At 49.9% G+C, this 19,277-nt stretch overlaps 1 protein-coding gene and 1 long non-coding RNA gene across 4 annotated transcripts; both read right to left on the reverse strand.

The window, feature by feature from the left end:
• Positions 1–8,244: 8,244 nt before the first annotated feature.
• Positions 8,245–13,177, reverse strand: LOC104585355. 3 transcript variants are annotated; one of them, XR_002960758.1, is made up of 4 exons: positions 12,715–13,175; positions 11,944–12,604; positions 11,789–11,850; positions 8,245–8,259 (listed from the first exon to the last, which is right to left on the reverse strand). It is a non-coding gene; the product is annotated as an uncharacterized LOC104585355 (long non-coding RNA). The 3 variants fall into 3 exon arrangements; XR_002960757.1 differs by having other exon boundaries at positions 11,789–12,604; positions 12,715–13,177; XR_733096.2 differs by lacking the exon at positions 8,245–8,259 and having other exon boundaries at positions 10,955–11,850; positions 12,715–13,174.
• Positions 13,178–16,689: 3,512 nt separating this feature from the next.
• On the reverse strand, positions 16,690–18,184 carry LOC100829449 (peroxidase 31). Its single transcript, XM_003579879.4, has one exon. It carries the CDS (start codon positions 17,957–17,959, stop codon positions 16,958–16,960), a length of 1,002 nt encoding a protein of 333 aa, XP_003579927.1. The 5' UTR covers positions 17,960–18,184; the 3' UTR covers positions 16,690–16,957.
• Positions 18,185–19,277: the final 1,093 nt, after the last annotated feature.

A 19,277-nucleotide genomic window follows, 5' to 3' on the forward strand; every position in this document is an offset into this window, starting at 1 on the left:
ATTAGAAGATTAGGATCGAAGGGCATCTTCGATCTCGGCCGTTCATCACGTTTCAAGTGAAATCCGACGGTCACCTTTTATTTGGACCCCGAACCGGTACGGACGAATCACGTGAAGACACGTGGCATGTAAATAAAAATGTAAAATTGTTCCCGGACGAAATAAATGGTAAAATTGCAGAAAAACCCCAGTAACTTGAAACGATCATAACTTTTGAACCGTTTGGCCAAATTTGATGAACGGCACCTTTTTAGAATCCTCATGGCATGTAGAATCTTTTGGCATAGTTTGTTTTCAGTTTTAGACAACTGAAACAGGACCAAAAGACATAATGCTTAATTATGAACGTTATCACTTAAATATTGATTTAAAACTATTTTGGACGATTTATCCACTCTTAAAATTTCCCAGATGCACCCTCTATCCAGTGGAACCAGAGGAAAAATTATTTTGTATAAAAATGGATGTAACACCAAAGTTAGCTTAATCTAGCTTAAAATGGATTAAACTGACTTTGTTTAATGTTTTCCTTATTTACACCATGAACGTGATCCTAATTTTTCCATCACAGAGATTAAATCACTAAACAAGTTAATTGTGACAGAAACCAAATTAGGAGTGCATCATGTGCATGGCATCATGGCATATTTTACTTGATTGCTTGTATGTTTTGTGTGGTTGTTTATTGTTGCTATACGTTTGTTTGTTAGATTGTTCGGAGTGCGAACCATGTCTTTGTGAAGAGTGTGAGAACAGCAACAACTTTGGACAATGCAAGTTTCACCTAAATCATGAATTACCTACTATCGCACTTATTTTAATCCTTTATGCATTAGAGTTGTTTGTAGAAATGCATTAGGATTAAATTATTGCATTTATGCTACCTATATTGTCCTAGTAGAATAGATTTTTCCTCGCCGTTATATCCCCACCAATAGCCTTCGTTAGTAGTTACGCTTAGCCATGCTATGTAAATGTGCGTGGGAGGGAACCACTTTCATTCTAGAAATATTGTTGATGTAAAAGTTATTTTCGAAGTATGGCTAAAATCAACTACTAATGAACCATCCTTGGTGGGCGGCTTTGAGTATTATGGTTGTATGCGACGTCAGGTCCATTTCTATGGCGCCCGCTGAGTCGTCTCTCTGTGGATTCGGGGAGCGCCAGCGTCACAAATGTGGAATGCCACACGGGGTAACCAGAGGCTGAATTAGGTTCCTGTTTAATTGCTTCCAGTATAACCACATGCCATATGGGCTCTGCAAGAATAGAGTATGTTGTATAAACCTAGACCCGAAGAACTTTAATGATGTAGCTGTGTAGGTGGAGCGTGATTCTCTCGTGGTCTAGGGAATTACTTCCGAAAATCTCGTAATCGACGCGGTTGCTATTCTACCCTGAGGACAGCAATGGATTAACCCGTCAGTTTCTTGTGAGAAATGTGTACAACCTCTCGAGAGCGTCAAAACTAAGTACTTAGCCATGTCCCCAGTTATGGACGAATTATCAGCAGCTAGATATGGAAACTAAGTAAGGTCTCACTCATTCAAACTTCTGAATAAAATGAATGGTTTAAACTTGGGTTAGGAGCATTGATGTGTCTACTCAAAGTCCTTAGTTTTAATAGGAGCATCGGTGTGTCTACCCGGTGTCCAATAGATTTATCTTCCGGTAAAATTTAATTGTAGTAGGATAAACTTATGTTATTGCTTCCACGCCAAAAAGCCTAAACTCCACCTAGCCAATATTTGCATATATTTCATAGGAATCTGTTATAACCTCCGGTGAACTTGCCAGTACATTCAATGTATTGACCCTAGTGGCTGCAACTTTTAAATTGTTGTAGGGAATTCCGACGATGAGTAAGGTTACGTTGTGTTGAGTCACGAGCCTGCATTCCAACATGCGCTCTCTGTGGTGTTGCAATGGCTCAATTTTCCCTTCGTTTTCCGCTATTGAACAATTTATGTTATTTTTCAATGCTAACCCGAGTGGTTACGCAAAGTTATAAGTACTTTAAAGTTCTGGATAAAGACGATGTAAGAAATTACTTGACCTTTGTTTCTCGATATTACATCTTGAACAGTGTGTGCTAGTGACTCGATCCAGGGACTAGCACTATAAGCACAGAGATCGAACCCTGTACGGGGGCGGTCGCTTCCCCACACGTGGCTCGCGGGTCCGCCCTGGAGGCGTGTGCGCTGGGGTAGTTAACCTACAGGTGGAGTGACTGGCCACTGCCGTCTGGCCTCAGGTCGGCACTGCAGATGGACGAAAGAAACACTATGAAGAACGAAGTGGTACCTGGCCGTGTCTCGTCATCGGCCTAGTGTGCGGCTCTATCAACCGCATCCCCGCCAGTTGCCAGGACGCTCCCGCCGGCTATCGTAGACCCTGCGGGGAATTCAGTGTCAGAAAGCAGCAGAGAAAATCAGTTAGAATAGGTAGTACTCGAGCCTGGGCATACCTGCTGCCGGGCCGGTACCCTGCAAGATTGGGTCGGGGACTCGTGTGTCCCCAGCGGCAGCCGCCGGCGATGTGTCAGCTGCATCAGCGGCATCCTTGTCACCACCGCTCGATGCCGGGCGGGGTTTCTCGGCCAGGGCCGCCGGCGAAGTGCTGGGCTGCCCCCTCTTCCTCGAAGATCTGGGAAATGCAGAAGTAAATTAGCAGAATATTTAAAATTCGTGAAAACTGAAATGATTAAAGTAACGACGAACTTACCCCGGCGAGTTGAGCTTGAGCACCCTGTCCGCCAGGATGCTCCTCGCCGGGGGCCACTTCGTGCGGGGGGAACTGGCGGAGCCGCCGGGGTAGCCGGGACGGCTGCCGCAGCCGCCCCGCTGCCGGCGGAGGCCACGGTCCCCGCATCAATGTGAGGCGTCTGAGGTTGCGGGCTGGCCTCCCGCCTGCTCACTCTCACTGCGGCGGACCGACTCACCAGGGGGGCGTCGTCTTCATCATCATCCCCCTCTGGCGCGACCCTGCCAGCTTTCGGGGGAGCGTCATCATCGTCATCATCGGAGTCTCCTCCGATGCCTAGAGCAGAGTCGTCGAAGTCCGAGTCCTCCAACCTGGCGGAGCCCCGGTCCTGGCCACCCTCCCCCGACTCGGCAGCCGGCTCCTTGCCGGCGCGAGATCTGGCTGCGACGAGGGGTCTTCCACGATCCCCCACTCGTCGCAGAGTGGGAGATCCCAGGCTCCCGGGTTCGGGATCTCGGCGTGGAGCGGGTTCGCTCCAAGTGGCGTTAGCCGGAAGGCGTCGTCCTCGCCGGTGATGCCTCACACCCAAAACTGAATCTCGTCTAGCGCAAGTTATTTGTGCTGCAGCCGGGTACGGTCGCTCGGCCCGGTGTACATCCATGCCAGATGTGAGCGCCGTTGGAGGGGAGCCACGCGCCTCCCAATGAAGTGGCGCGCCCCATCCGTGTCTGTGAGCCCGACATCACGGAGCGCCTTGATGTTGGCACAGATCGGGGCCAGCTCCTCGTCCTTCGGGTCGCGGAGCGTGCAGTCCCCGGAGCCCTTTGGGGGCCGAAGGGCTCCTTCTGGAAGTCCCGGAGCTCGTCGGTGCGCATCCAGCACCAGCCGCGGCACCACTCATTCTCAATCTTCTTCTTTCCCAGCTGGATGAACTCCGACTTGAGCTTGTCGTGGAATCGGAAAACCACTCCCGAGGACAGGGGAGACTTCACCTCCACCCTCGGGTAGTAGTAGTGGCGAAACAGAGCCACTGACGGCATCACTCCCACGAACGCTTCACAGAGGTGTTGGAAGACCGCCAATGTGAAGAACGACATGGGGTTAACCTGAGCCATCATGAGCCCATACGACTCCATGATTGCAGAAAGAAAGAAAGAATGCGGCGGCACAAACCTGGCTAGGATGAACCTCCCAAATATCCGGAAGTACTGCGGGTCGCGCTCCGCGCCGACGGGAAGAACTCGCGTCGGCCCGTACCCGTTGTGCTTGGTGGTGAGCGCCAAGGTCAGCTTCTCCACCCCCTCGCAGTTGTACCCGGGGGAGAAGAAGGTGAACTTGGCCCGCAGCTCCTCATCCTTCCGTGCTTGTCCTGACAGCCCCTTCTTGCTGGCCTTCTCGTGCTTCTCTCCTTTGCTGGGGCTCCCCTTGGGTCGGCTCGGGCCCTTGGAAGACATTGGCGGGAGTGGGGAGTGAGTTTGGCTAGAGTTGGGGCGCGGAGAGCTTGGGACGCAATGGCGGAGGCAGGAAACAGTGGGGGGTGCCCGCCACCAGCCTTGGGTATTTATCAGGGCTGGCGGGCTGCAACGGACACCCCCACGATCAACAATAAATTTTCCTAAAGCATCGGGAATTAAGATAGGGTTGCGCGACGTGGCCTTAACTCCCTGGTGATTATGGGGGGTAAGGTAAGAGATCGTGCGCCCGACCGTTTCGCTCAGAAGAGTGGAACTAGAAGTGTGGCCCACAGGGCCGGGGATCGGGATGCTCTCCTGGGACCCACGCGTCGGATGGGGCGTAGCCCGGCAACCGACCGAGGATAGCGCTACATCGGGCCTCAAGGCTGCCGGCCCACGCCCGAGGGCTACTGTCGTACCAGTGACCCACGGAGTCCCACTGATACGGGACGCATGGGTCGCGACTAATGAAGCCCCACCGGGTTGGCCTCCCAGGAAGGATAGACCCGACAGCTCACCCCAAAGAGACAGTCATTGGCGAAGACAAAGCTGAGAACTAGAACAGGAGAAGCGCCCGCTTCGGCGGGTACCCGAGGACTCTGGTCTCGGGAAATGGAAAGCATGCTGCCCCGGCAACGAGCTAGGCGCGCTTGCCGGGAAGGGGCTCCCTACAACCCACACTCGGGCATGCAAATGGGGCCCGCAGAACAGTGAAGACAGGACGAGACAGCGGACACAGTGCATTTAATGCACCGACAGGGGTCACATCGGCAGGGCTAGTCTTGCTCAGCAAGGGTAGAGCGGCTACCCTATAATTCATTTTATTTCCCATGTACAGTGGCCTGAGCGTTGCATGACGCCCAGCGTGGACCAACAGTAGTGTAAGTTTTGTGGCAATGACACGCGGATAGCTAACGTGTCGCGCTGCATGCATTGACACCTGTGGTATCCCCTTAGCTATAAAAGAAGGACCAATGCCACCGGTCAAAGGGTTCCAACCCTAGTCAGTAGTAAGCAACATTGTGTTCACCCATAGCAGAGTTCCTTAGAGGAACAAGTAGCCAACCCGGGAACCCCTCGGGCGACCTGTAAAGCATACTCATTCATGAATACAACGAAGGGTAGGACGTAGGGTGTTACACCTTCGGCTGGCCCGAACCAGGGTAAATCTGTTTGTCGACACTTCGTGTCTTTGGTCACGCCGGCGATCGCCGAAGCAATCTCCTAGCCCTCCACCGAACAGCAAGGGGGTGTCCAGCATCCCCGTTGCCGGAGACCCTTGCTCCGACACTTTGCCTAGCGACGTAGCTGCTTTGCCTGGGATGATGCCGTGGAAGGTTGTTTTCGGGGCAGATGATGTGGCACCGAGGCTCTCCCTTACCGGAACCAACATGCTGGAAACAAGCAAGGGATGTCCCGGCGACATATCAGTAATCTTCTACCTGAAGACCCCGATCTTTAGGCGAAGATTGCTGGTGTGGCGTTGAGACTCTCCCTTATCAGAACTGGCATTCAAGAACCAAGCAAGGGGTGTCACGGCGACGCATCAGTAATCTTTTGCTTGACGGCCTTGGTAGTCAGGCAGAGATTGCTGATGCGCCACCGAGGGTTTCCCTTACAGCGAAGACACCCACAAGGGACCGAGAGCTAAGTACTTCGCCAAGCGATTGTTAGCTTCCTCTTTTCAGGCGCTTGAGCGAGGTAGGCTCGTTTCATTAGGTGGCCGGAGTGTAAGAAGGACGCTTGCGGGGAGAGTACACTCCTCATGCGAGTTCGCGGGTTCGTCCCGGAGCTACGTGCTTGGGAGTAGTTAACCCGTAGGCGGAGTGGCTGGCTGCTGCTGCCTGGCCCCAGGTCGGCACCGTGGGTCCGGCTAGACACGCAGTTAACGAGTCCCCAGAAACAAAAAGAATAACACGTAAAGAACAGAGTAACACTACCCGGCAACCCAGTTGTGAGCAAAGAACATAGTCCAGACTCACACAAAAGGGACTAAAAAGGCGCCACGCGCCACTTGAAGGAAAACAAAAAGAACAGAAGATACACGGAATGGCTAAGCAGGGGGCACTTCCGGGGTGGTGGTCTCAATGGCAGGCATCTCCTCGGCGACGGTCTCCTCCATGGCTTCGGCTCCATCGGCGCCAGCTTGCCCTGTCATCCGTGCCACCATCTTGTTGATGAAGCGGCTGACAGCGCTAGCATGCCCCTCCTTGCTCTCCTCCGCCGACAATTCATTGAAGATGGTGTCGAAAGGGAAGTCCGGGTGGGCTTGGTGGACCCGCGGCAGGATGGCATCGGCAACTTGTGAAGCAGCAATGGTCACTTGCCAGTCCCCGAAGCGGCGGATGCGGTCCTCCACGCCCGTCAACCTCCCCACGAAGTCTGCGAAGAAGGGGATGAGGGTGCTGACGTCGCTGCCGTCGATGGCTTTCAGGGGTACCCCTAGCTTCGACAGCGACTCGTTCCCCATCTTCGAGCAGGGCCATGTTCTCTTGCCGCTGGGTCCCGAGCTTCGCATGGTTCCGGCGGGTGAGCTCAGTCTCGGCCTTCTGGCTCTTGAGCTCGTCCTTCAGCTTGGAGATCTTCGACACCTTCTCTGAGTTGTCCTCGTCAAGTTGACGAAGATCGTTCCGGGCGGCGTCCAGCTCGCCCTTTGAAGCGACCGCGCCCATATAGGGTTCGAACTCTTTGCTTATTGTGCTAGTCCCTGTATCGACTCACTAGCACACACAGTTAAAGATGAAATATCGAGAAACAAAGGTCAAGTAATTTATTACATCGTCTTTATCCAGAACTTTAAAGTACTTACAACTTCACATAACCACACGAGTTAGCCTTGAAAATAACATAAATTGTTCGACAGCAGAAACGAAGAAAATACGAGCCAATTCAACACCACAAAGAGAGCATGTTGGAATGCAGGCTCGTGACCCAACACAACGTAACCTTACTCATCGTCGGAATTACCTGCAACACTTAAAGGTTGCAGCCACTAGGGGTCAATACATGGAATGCATTGGCAAGTTCACCGAGGATTATAACAATACCTAACAAGTATATGCAGTATCTGGCTAGGTGGAGTTTAAGCTTTTTGGCATGGAAGCATAACATAATTTTATCCTACTACAATTGATGTTAAGATAAAATTAATCTATTGGACATCGGGTAGATACACCGACGCTCCTATTAATCTATTGGACACCGGATAGACACACCAATGCTCCTAACCCAAGTTCATCCCATTAAATTTTATTATGAAATTTGAATGAGCGAGACCTTCCTTACAGTTTCAAATCTAGCTGCTCATCATTGTCCATAGCCGGAGACACGGCTAAGTACTTACTTTGACACTCTCGAGAGGTTGTACACTTTACCCACAAGAAACCGACGGGTTAATCCATTGCTGTCCTCGGGGTAGAGTAGCAACGGCGTCGATTACGAGATTTTCAGAAGTAATTCCCTAGACCACGAAAGAATCACGCTCCCACCTACACGGCTACATCAATAAAATTCTTCGGGTCTAGGTTCATACAACTTACTCTATTCTCGCCAGAGCCCATTTAGCATGTGGTTGTACTGGAAGCAAATAAACAGGAACCTAGTCTAGTCTCTGCTTACCCTGGGTGGCATTCCACAATTGCGACGCAGGCGCTCCCACAGATATGGAGAGACGACTCGTAGACATGGACCCACAGAAATGGATCTGACATCGCATACATCCAAAATACTCAAAGCCGCCCACCCAGGATGATTCATTATTAGTTGTTTTTAGCCATACCTCAAAAATAACTTTTACGACAACAATATTTTAGAATGAAGTGGTTCCCTCCCACGTATATTGACATAGCATGGCTAAGCGTACAACTACTGCGGTGGCTACTGGTAGAGAATGTGATGGCAAGGAAAATCTACACTACTAGGACAACGTAGCAACCATAAATACAATAATTTAATCCTAATGCATTCTACAAACAACACTAATACATAAAGATTTAAAATAAGTACGATAGTAGGAAGTCATGATCAAGATGAAACTTGCCTTGTCCAAAGTTGTTACTGTTCTCACACTCCTCACAATGACAGGGTTCGCACTCCGAACAATCTAACAAACAAGCGTATAGCAACAAATAAACAACCACACCAAACACAAAACATTCAAGGAAATATGCCATGATGCTATGCACATGATGCACTCCTATTTTGATTTCTGGTTTTATTTAACATGTCTAGTGATTTTAACCATGTAATGAATATTATGATAGTGTTTATAGTGTAAGAAAGGAAAAGCATAAACAATGTCAGTTTAGTCCATTTGAAAGCATAGAACAAGATAATTTTGGTGGTACATGCATTTTTATACAAAAACATTTACTTTCCTGGTTCCACTGGATAGAGGGTACAACTAGGTAATTTTATAAGTGAATAATTAGTCCAAAATGGTTATAAATCAATTTTTGTGGAATAAGGTCCAGAGTCAAGCATTCTGTAATTTGGTCCTGTTCCAGTTGATCAAAACTGAAAATAAACTGTGCCAAAATATTGTACATGGCATGAGGATTCCAAAAAGGTACAGTTCGTCAAATTTCGCCAAACGTTTTAAAAGTTATGAGCGTTTGAAGTTACAGGGGTTTTTCTGTAATTTTACCATTAAATTCGTCCGAGAATAAGTTTTACATTTTATTACATGACACGTGGCGTCCTGTGATTCGTCGGTACCGGTTCGGGGTGAAAATAAAACGCGACTGTCAGATCTCATTTAAATGAGATGGACGTCTGAGATCTAAGGATACCCCTTCGATTTAAGTGGTCTAATCTCGGCCGTCGGCCAAGATCCTACGGCCGGGAGGCGTCGGGCTCACCTCCGGCGGCCTCTAGGTCTCCGGCAAGGGCTTCGACGGCGGCGTGGCTCGGGTGGCCGGCGTCGGGGGGTGCTCATGTGGCCTTCGGGCGTTGGGGAAGACGTCAGCGAGGGCGGCACGACGAGGCGGAGGCGATGACGGGGGCGGTGTTCCTCGGGGGCGACAGAGACGGCGCCTAGCTCCTTGGGACGCGGCGGCGGCGACGGCGGGCTTCGGGTGAACGGCGACGAGGGGCTACAGTGCACCAAAAAGAAAACGGTTCGCGTCAAAAGGTGCGTCAAAAGCCCTCTGTCGATCCCAAGTCGGTTGCCTGGGAAGCCCCTCCAGCAACTCAAGGGGACCCTCCAGTCGCGGGGCACCATGCTACCCAACTCGTGGCATGCTTGAGCCGGGTACCACCACCTTGGGTTGCAGATATCGTTCGCTACCTCAAGGATGGAACCCTTCTGGGAGAAGACATTGCCGCGGAGCAAGTAGCCCGGCAAGCGAAGATGTACGCTCTGGTGGACAGGGATCTCTACTGGAGGCGTCCAAATGGAGTGATGCTCCTCTGCGTGTCCCAAGAGGAAGGGCGCACGCTGCTGGAGAATATCCACTGAGGCACATGCTCACATCATGTGGCCTCCAGGGCGCTGGCTGGGAAAGCATTTCGACACGCCTTCTACTGGCCAACAGCATTAACCGACGCCAAACAATTAGTCAAGACCTGTGAAGATTGCCCGTTTCACGCAAAGAAGAGCAACCAGCCAGCTCAAGCCCTGCAGGTCATTCCGTCCTCATGGCCGTTTTCAGTCTGGGGGCTGGATATCGTCGGCAAGATGCCGAGAGCTGTCAGCGGGAACGAGTACCTTCTCGTGGCCATCGATAAGTTCTCAAAATGGGTTGAGCTGGAGCCTGTGAGAGCTGTCACGGCACAGGCGGCCATCAAGTTCTTCAAGGGCATTGTGTGCCGGTTTGGTATGCCTAACAGCATCATCACCGACAACGGCACACAATTGACTAGTGCGGTGTTCCAAGCTTACTGCGAGGACATGGGCACTAAGATCCACTTCGCCTCTGTCGCTCATCCAAGGAGCAATGGGCAGGTGGAGCACGCCAACGCAGAAGTGATGCGGGGGCTCAAGACGAGAACTTTTGACAAGCTCAAGGGCCACGGGAAGAACTGGGTCGAAGAACTCCAGCCCGTGCTGTGGTCGATTAGGACCACGCCAAGTCGGGCGACGGGCCAAACTCTGTTTGCCCTCTTCTACGGGGCAGAAGCTGTGCTGCCCCTCGAGCTCAAGCATGGGTCACCTCGGGTATGCGCGTTCGGCGACGGCAGCCAACGCGCGCAGAGGATTGACGACCTCAGCTTCATCAAGGAGATTCGATGCCGGGCTGCTGTGCGAGCCGCAGGCTACCAGCAGGGGCTCCGTCGTTACCACGACAGGAGAGTCCATCCCCGGGGGCTGGAGATTGGAGACCTCGTCCTGCGCCGGATACAAGGAACGAAGGCCGGAAACAAATTGACTCCAAACTGGGAACGCCCTTTCCAAGTAGTGCGGGTGACCTTACCGGTGGCTTTCCGGCTGAAAACCGAAAAAGGCTTGCCGGTGCCAAATAGTTGGAATATTGAGCACCTACGCAAGTTCTACCCGTGAAACGATGGCGCCTTACCCACGGGTGACGCTGCGGCAGCGTGCCTCTTTAAGCTAGTGTAGCCGGGCAAAGGTCTCCAATCTCGAGCCCCTGATGGTAACGTGAGGCATTGCTTCTTTGCTGCTTTTTCTGAGAAAAGCTTTTTTTTTATTGCATACTGCTATGTCTCCATGGATGGTTTGTAGATGGTATGCACTCATCATTAAAATAGTAGTTGGACTGATATTTATAATATATTATTAAAATATGGGAGAGAATACAATATGTACATTGACAAACTGCCGAAAATTGAAACATGTTGACAAGGAAGCCTTTTAGACTATTGTCGATATCTTGGTATATACGACCAAATATAAAAAAAAGTTGTTGAAGATGATCTAACCAACCAAACTAGCTTCCTAAGAAAATAAGCCAGAAAGAGTCGTCGCCTCGAACAGCAAACCACCTATAGTAATGAGATTGGTAAAAATCTCTATTGTTTTGTCTATTTTAATGAATGTTTTCTGAAAGTCATCGTTTCTCAGGTGTTGAATTATATGTGTACATACACCAATATCATATTGTTAATGCCAGGTTGTATACCCATATCAGTTTGATCGGAAAGACAAGTGACTTATTTGTTTCTAACTTCTAACCATGCAGCCATAAGGAACTCTTAGATTTCTTTTTTTTTGAAAATAGAGGAACTCTTAGATTTCTGCGGCAACGCGCGGGGAATCCACTAGTTGATCAAATAGTAGATTTCATAGCGGGTTGCGAGTCATTGTGCTTAGGCAAAGCAGCTTGATAACCATTAGCGAAGAGAACATTAACAAATGTTAAATCAGTATTTTTTTTGGTACTGCTGAATGCATGAGGTGCATAGACCAAAATTTTCCCTAAAAGGCTATCAAACTTTTTACACTACTTCTCGTTTCTTCTGAACATAGACCAAACATTTTACATTATCTTTGATAGATAAAAAGCTACATGGTTCTCTTTTCTTGTCTTACATGCTGTTCTTAGTATCTTTGATAGGATGGCAGTAATCTTCGGCCTATCATCTTTTTTTGTGAAACGCCTACCGTCTCTGTTTAGTTACGTAGTTTGGCTCAAGTAATTTTGTTCCTTCTATTTATCTTATGCTATTCTTACCTAGTATTTTGATATACAGATTCAGGCCGTGCAACATCTCCGGCAGAACAAGGCTAATGCATCTGCAACAACCCGCATGGATATTTTACAGATTGAAACAATAACTGAAATATTCAGAAATCTGGAAACAAACTTTGGACACAGAGGGATGGTACCTTCTTGTGAACTCTATCGCTAACCAATTGCGATACCCAAATAACCATACACACTACTTTCCTGGTTCTCTCTTTAACATTCACCACAGCAGAAAATCAGTTCCCTGGAATGTGAACTTTTAACAAAAAATGAAACAATAACTACCCAAACTTTATGATCAGTCTAAACTACAAGACCATATATGTACGATACGAAGGTGTCAGCTAACCACTAAAGTGGAAAATATATTAGAAGGCTAATCCTTTTTAACTTATATGTTCAATTACATAAATTACATGCATGTGCCTTGAAGGCACTTGGCAGCACCCCACGCATAAAGAACACAAGAGTGAAGAACAATGTCATCTAAGATACCTCAAATGTACTCAGTAGATGGCCAAATAAGCCATACAGAGATTAAGATTTACAGAATATAAAAGGAACCAGCCAACAACAATAGAAAATTGCTTGTATCAAAGCTAGGACAGGACGGGAGCAAGAAGAGTTTGATTTAGATTTGTGCTAGTGGAAATCGAAACTGGATGGATGAAGGTCAAGCAGACTGAGCAGACAGGAGGGCAGGGCAGCTACCTGGTGCATCATGCGGTGGTTGACGATGGTGGACTTGTCGAGGATCTTCATGGCGACAGCGGCGCCCGTGTCAGAGTTATTGATGGTGACCTGCAAGGCCACCAATAAAACAAAACCAAACCAAAACCTCGTCAGCTATGGCTCAGGTAGAGCTGCGACTTACGAACAGCCTACGGCGAGCAGAGTATCCCGGATCTTACACGGTCTTGGACGCGCCCTTGACAAGAACGTCGTTGTACTGCGACAAATCCAGCAGCGGAGCAAAGCAAACGGATCAACGATCTGGGCAAGCGAATGAATCGAGAAACGGTTGCTAGGAGGAGCAAGGGGTTGGTGGCGAGACGACGGGATCGACCTCCGCGTACTCCCCTCAGTCGGCGGCGCTGAGGAGTCTGGGACTCGCTGTAAGAGTAGATCGGCGCGGCGCCCAATTCCACGACCCTCCATGGCCTCTCTCCCTGCGCTCATCCGAGTTGGCTTCTCCGCGATGAATCACTCTCCTCCCCATCTACCCCTCGCGCGCCCCACTGGCGACGGCCATAGTGAGCCGCGTGGAGTCGTGGGTGCGGAACAATGCCGCGGCGGCAAACCCTAGTTCGTGGAAGGAGGGAGAAGTATGGGATTGTCGGGTGCGTCCAATAACAAGTTTGCAGTCGATTCGACGCAATCCTGAGTGTCGGGTGCGTCCAATGTCAATGTTGGGGCCGATTGAACGCAGCCCCCCCCCCCTCCCCGAGTGTCGGATGCGTCTAATGACAAGTTTGCGGTCGATTGTACGCAGCCCCCGAGTGTCGGGTGTGTCCAATGACAATGTTTGCGGTCGATTGGACGGAGCCTCCGAGTGTCGGGTGCATCCAGTGACAAATTTTGGAATCGATCTCTCAGTTCTGAGTGTGATGTGATCGCAACAAGATAAGTCAAAGGAAAAGACTCTGAGTATAGGAGCATAAATATTTTTATTACGTACCGATGGTACAACAAGGTACTTAAAAATGCAGAGAAAAGAGGACAAATAGATGAGAAAATAAAAAAGAAATCAAGCAAAAAATCCTGGTGCATTGGCGTCGCAGTTGCGTGGCGTTCCACGCCTTGCTTCTTAAGTCCCCGGCTCTGGATTGGAGTCTGAGTGGGAGGTTTTCGATTCTCATATCCCGCAGTCGAGTTGGCTGAACGGCCATGTCGAGGCGTGGATGAGCTCGCAGGTATGTGTTTGAACTGACTTACTCTTCGGCAGGCGTCTTCTGAGCTACACTGCATGGGCTGCGAAGCCGGCTTGGTGTGCTCGTCGTTTTAGTGCGCCTGCTAGAGGGGGCTCCCGTTGTTGCGATTCGGGGAGCCCAGCGAGCCAGTACCCCTTAATTGATATGGCTGCTGGCTGAGCCAGCGTTGGCCCCCTTTGATGAAGAGGCATGTGCTTCCTCTGTTTTCAAGTCAACACCGCATGTGGCCTCAATGGCTCTTCTCTTAAGTACGGAATTTTGGTGGTCGTCTGTTAAGAAGTAGGCCTGGCCAGCCTGGTCCTACGCGGCAAGTGACTCGGAAATTTTATAAAATTCACGGTCGTAGTGATCAGACCGCAGGAAGCTTCCAGAGATAGTTATGACGCCGTTTGGTCCAATCATTTTGAGCTTAAGGTAAGATGTCGCGACCCCGATTACGTATATAGCTAACACATGTAGGATTAAGCTCATTGCTGCAATCAAAACCCAAACTTGCTCTCTATCGACATAACCAACAGATCATAACAACATTCAGTCCAGCAATGAATATAATACAACAAGATATAGCACAACACATAATCGACACGGCGGGATATGATTCACATGTTTACCAGGATGCCAAACATGCACACATATCCTAAGATTGATATATCACAACTCAAACACACATACAATAGATATAACACATAGTTCAGATTTTAACTTGAGTTCATAAGTGATACAATCACATCGAAAGTCGAATAAAACACAGCGGAATAAGGTTCAAGTAATGCCATAAGATGGCTGCAAAGGACACCTTCAGTAGCCCAACAAAATCAACCCAAGGGATTGGCCGTGTGTAGGGAAAAACCAAGCAACTACTCGTCACGGTTCAGGTCACGGTCGAGATCGTTATCGCTCTCCAGTGGGGTTTCCTCTGCAAAAATGTGTCAACAGCAAGGGTGAGTACTTAGGGTACTCAGCAAGTCTTACTTTCATTCGTTTTAATTTGTTCCATAACATGCTCATTAGTCAAGATTAAAGAGTAGCAAAAGATTGCAAGTGAGGTCTCTTAGACAAGCAAAAGTTCAAATCCGAACCAAACGGTCCAGCACCTAAACCATCATGGTTTCCATTCTAAAAGACATCATAATAACATGTAAAACCACCTAGGTTCAACTCCCAACAGTTCTGAAATTTTTGGGCAGCATATGAAACAATTGCTAGCAATGAACATCAAGTAAGCATGTAAAGGACAGATTTGTACCATGCTGTCTTTCAACAAGTTTAACCACTTAAACAACACATAAACAGGTCATACAATGTATTAAGATCATCTAAAACATTGCATCAAAGGTGGGGAATAATCTGGACATAAAAGCATAACCATAGGCATCACAACTACACAATTAAGCATGGCAAAAGACAAGTATTCCAAATTTTTACCGATCTGTCCAGATTTGTAATACACCTTAAAAGCGACCTAAAGGATGTCAAATGTAACCCCAAAAGTGATACATAATCATGTCATATTATTACCTAAATACAGGAAGCATGGCATTCACTCACAAGTGACATAGAACAAGATAAATTAGCTTAAGCATGATAAGAAATGGGACAAGCATGCATCAACTAGTTACCATGGCATCAATATTATACCTACTCAAATGGATATAAGCAAGTATGCATAAACATCAGGTATAAACCTTAGATTTAAACAAATGCCATGTTGTGACAAATCCAATTAACACATAGGACCAACACCAAGCACGAGTGACTCTAACTCAAGTGTGATATAACCAAGAATGTCCGTGACCGTGGACACGGCTATTCAAATAGATTTAATCCCTGCAGGGGGTGTACAACTTTACCCTCACCGAAACATCTCATCATTCCGTGGAAAGCGGGATGATGATTTGTTACAAGACCTTTACAACACTTCACTCTAACATAATAACTGCCTCTAGGTTTATTCCAGGACGCTTCTAGAAAGCGTTATCCTGGCCATAGGTTGCGATCGAAGTCCAAGTTCGTTTATGGTCCATCGAATTGCGGGGTGTGTTCCAATTTGCAAGAGAGGAGCACAAAAAGCGACACCATGTCCGAAAACCAAATCCAACCAAGGAAAACTACCAAATGAAAATAACAGCCACTATGTTAGAGCTAGGTGAATTAATTGAGGTAGTACGATTGTGGCTTGGATCAATGACAGAAGAATTCGGTCATTAATTGACCTAAGTGGGTTACTAGCAGGATCTGCTGATTAGCTACTACACAGCTGGCTAGCTGATGGCTCAGCAGTATCCGTGCAAAGAGTTTATCCGATCATTCGCATGGCATCGGTCCAATAAACTAGGGTGTGCAACGACACGACCATTCGCATGGATGTTTCGCCTAATTATTGCTATATCCAATCTAACATGAAAGGCTTCGAATCGGGAAAATCGCACCGTCCTTGGCATCCCCAGATGCACCCTGTCCTAGCATCGGTCGATCAGATTGCGGGATGCACCGGCTTTAAAACGCCAGCAGCGTGCCCTCCAGGGTCCACTCTATTAAAACACACAACAGAAAGCTTTGCCCGACATGTACCGGCCCAACGCTGTACGAGAAAAGGCAGCGGCGAATGCTGCCTTTCTCTTCCATGTGCCCAACAACGGGCGTTTGGCACGCGTGACGTGATGGTCTCTCTGCTCTTGGCGCCGTGGCCGTCTCTCTTGCGTTTGGACCTCGCCTTCGGCGCAGGAGCCGGCATTTTCACGCGAGATTACGCTTCGATTGAGTATCAGTTTGGCGTGTAGCCCACAAAGAGCAACGGGGCATTCAGCGGCGGCGGTACTTTCTGATATGGCCAGCTTCGCCTACACGTACTCTCTGATTTCTGATGGAGATATTTCGATAACACTACTATGTTCCATCGTAGCGTGCAGAACTGCAGAAGACTACAAGACAGGAAAGACTACACGCATGATTGGATGCAGCCATGCACATGATCAAGTCACAAGTGCAGCGATAAGCCGATAACGACTTTTAACATAAAGATGCCACTCGTTGAATTCCATGGGTGGGCTCCGTTACCCGCTTTTCATTCTGCTGCAGCACTCAGTCAAAACGCATCGCGATTCAAAAGTTCCGTTCAGGAATCAGAGCAGCCCACCCCCAAATCCAATCCTAAATTTGACCAATCTTACTAGAGTAGCAAACATTACACATGAGGCAACAACGCCGTCAATTAAGTCGCCGGTCAGTCGAGGATGTCGCATTGGCGCCTGACGACGCCCTGCCGCCCGGTCTTGACGCCGACGGTGCCGAGCTTCTGCATCGCCTTGGCGAAGTCCTCGAAGAAGGCCGTCCGGTTGTCGGCGTAGCGCTGGACGAAGACCCTGGTGGGCCCGTACTCCCAGAGCGCGGCGTCGGAGGCGAGCAGCCCGAGTCCCCTGGGCAGGTTCTTGTAGTAGAGCTCGTCGAAGTCCCTGGGTGTGACGATGTCGTTGAAGATGGAGATGGTTGGGTCCTTGTCGTAGCCCGTGCAGGAGCTCTGCAGCGCCCGCGCGAACGCCGGGTTCAGGGACGGATCGTAGCCGTCGGCGCCCCCGTAGTTGTAGAGCCGGTGCGCGAACTCGGCGCAGTGAGAGAACCCCACGGTGTGCGCGCCGGCCAGTGCCACCATCTCCTGCGGGGTGATCCCCTTGCGGGCGAAGAGGACGGCCATGGCGCGCGCCGACATGTTGGTCCGCGGGAGGTTCCCCTCGACGTCGCGCGCGTCGGAGCGGCGCGCGTCGCGGCGGCCGAGGAAGACCGGGAAGCGCGGGCCGCCCAGGATCCCGACGAGGTCGCGCGCGGCGAGCGCGAGGATGTCGGCGCAGGAGACGGCGCCCGGGCAGGCGGCCTCCAGCGCGGTCTTGGCGCGGGCGACGGCGTCGAAGGCATCCCCGGGGAGGGAGAGGTTGATCTCCGCGGCGCGCTCGGGGGTCTGGTCGGAGGAGAGCGGGGAGACGAGCACGGAGGCGTCGCAGCCGGAGACGAAGCAGTCGTGGAAGAAGAGCCGCAGCGTGCCCGCCGCCGTGGAAGGGTTGGCGCGCTGCTTGGCGGCGACGACGTCCGAGACGATCTGCTCGACGCGCGGGCAGCTGCGGCGGTAGTACGACGTCGACAGCCTGCCCGCCGCCACCGCGCCGGGGGCCGCGGCGGCGGCGAGGAGGAGGAGGGCGAGGGAGAAGAGGAGGCGGCGGGGAAGCGTGCCCATGGAGAGAGAGAAAGAGGACTGGTGGTGTTCTTTGGCTCGATTTGGAGGACGGAGAGGTGGATGGGGCGATGGGAAATGGCGGTGGAGAAGGGAGAGGAGGGAGTGAAGTGGGTGATTAGTGAGGCGAGTGAATTAAATGTGGGGTTTAAGGGAAGGGAAGGGGAATGCGGTGGCGTGTATAAAGACTGGGGGAGGCGCTCGAGGCAGGATGGACGGATGTTCTGCCGCAACAGCGGTGGCTCGTGGCTTCGTGGGGACGCGCCAGCTCTTACTTTATGCTTGCGGTTCACCGTTGCAGATGAAGGACTTTTATCTGAAGTATCTTAACGTTAGAAATGTCTTATTATCCTCTTCTTTTTTAACGGAAAATTCCTTACTGTCGGAAGTATAATAAAAACATTCTTCGAGGCAATGACTCTGCATGAGTAATGTGTATGTACATTTCATGTCTTGTTTATAGGAACCTCGTCGGCGAAAGAGTTATTGCAAATCTCAAAATAGAAGACTGCACATCTATGAGTAAAATCGAGCTGGAAATCAAACAATTCTTGGTTAGCTAGAGGTCAATTGGACGAGAAACCCCCAGCTAAACTAGGCTTCTGGAACTCATCTTCCATGTTTCAGAGCTACTCGTTATCTCTGTCTTTCGTTTTGCGAAACTTTAACTTTAATTGCTGGTTACCTGTTAAAGGTAGAAATTTATCACAATCCGACTTTCAAATGGTGCAAAACAATTCTTAAGAAATTGCTGGGTAGCAACTGAATTCTTCGCTGGGTATATCTATACATATGTAGTGATCACTGTTGTCTAGTACACCAAAGCTCCGAGAGGAGTCGTCTTTGCTTTGATTGATTACTCTGATCGTAAGGACACGGGCTTGACTTGTCAAGCCATTAAAGCAACGGATGAATGATAACCAAAACCTTCGGGCAGGCTGGGCCTAGAGCGCCCCCTGCACATGCAGCGATAGTACGCCAACCGAAAGCTTCCACGGCCGCGTGGAGGTTTTACCAGCTGCCGTCCAAAGCAGCCATCCTTGTGTGGAGTGCTGCAGTGGGCGTCGTCTCATATGCTGGAGTATGCATTTTTTTTTTGGCCGGATACCGGATTCCATCGTAAGCGCTACTGTACAACTTTTCTACATATCGCGTACAACAGCACCAGACTGATAACCGAGAGTGGACAGATAACCGGAGTATGAACTAGCTTGGCCGATTGGTCTGCAGGCTGCAGCTGCGTCGATCTCGGGCTGTTCTTGCGCAGACACCGAACACACTAGGCTTACCGGTAGGTGTACCGCGTACCGGTAAAAGCTGG

This window comes from Brachypodium distachyon, chromosome 5, assembly GCF_000005505.3.
Source record: "Brachypodium distachyon strain Bd21 chromosome 5, Brachypodium_distachyon_v3.0, whole genome shotgun sequence".
NCBI lineage: Eukaryota > Viridiplantae > Streptophyta > Magnoliopsida > Poales > Poaceae > Brachypodium > Brachypodium distachyon.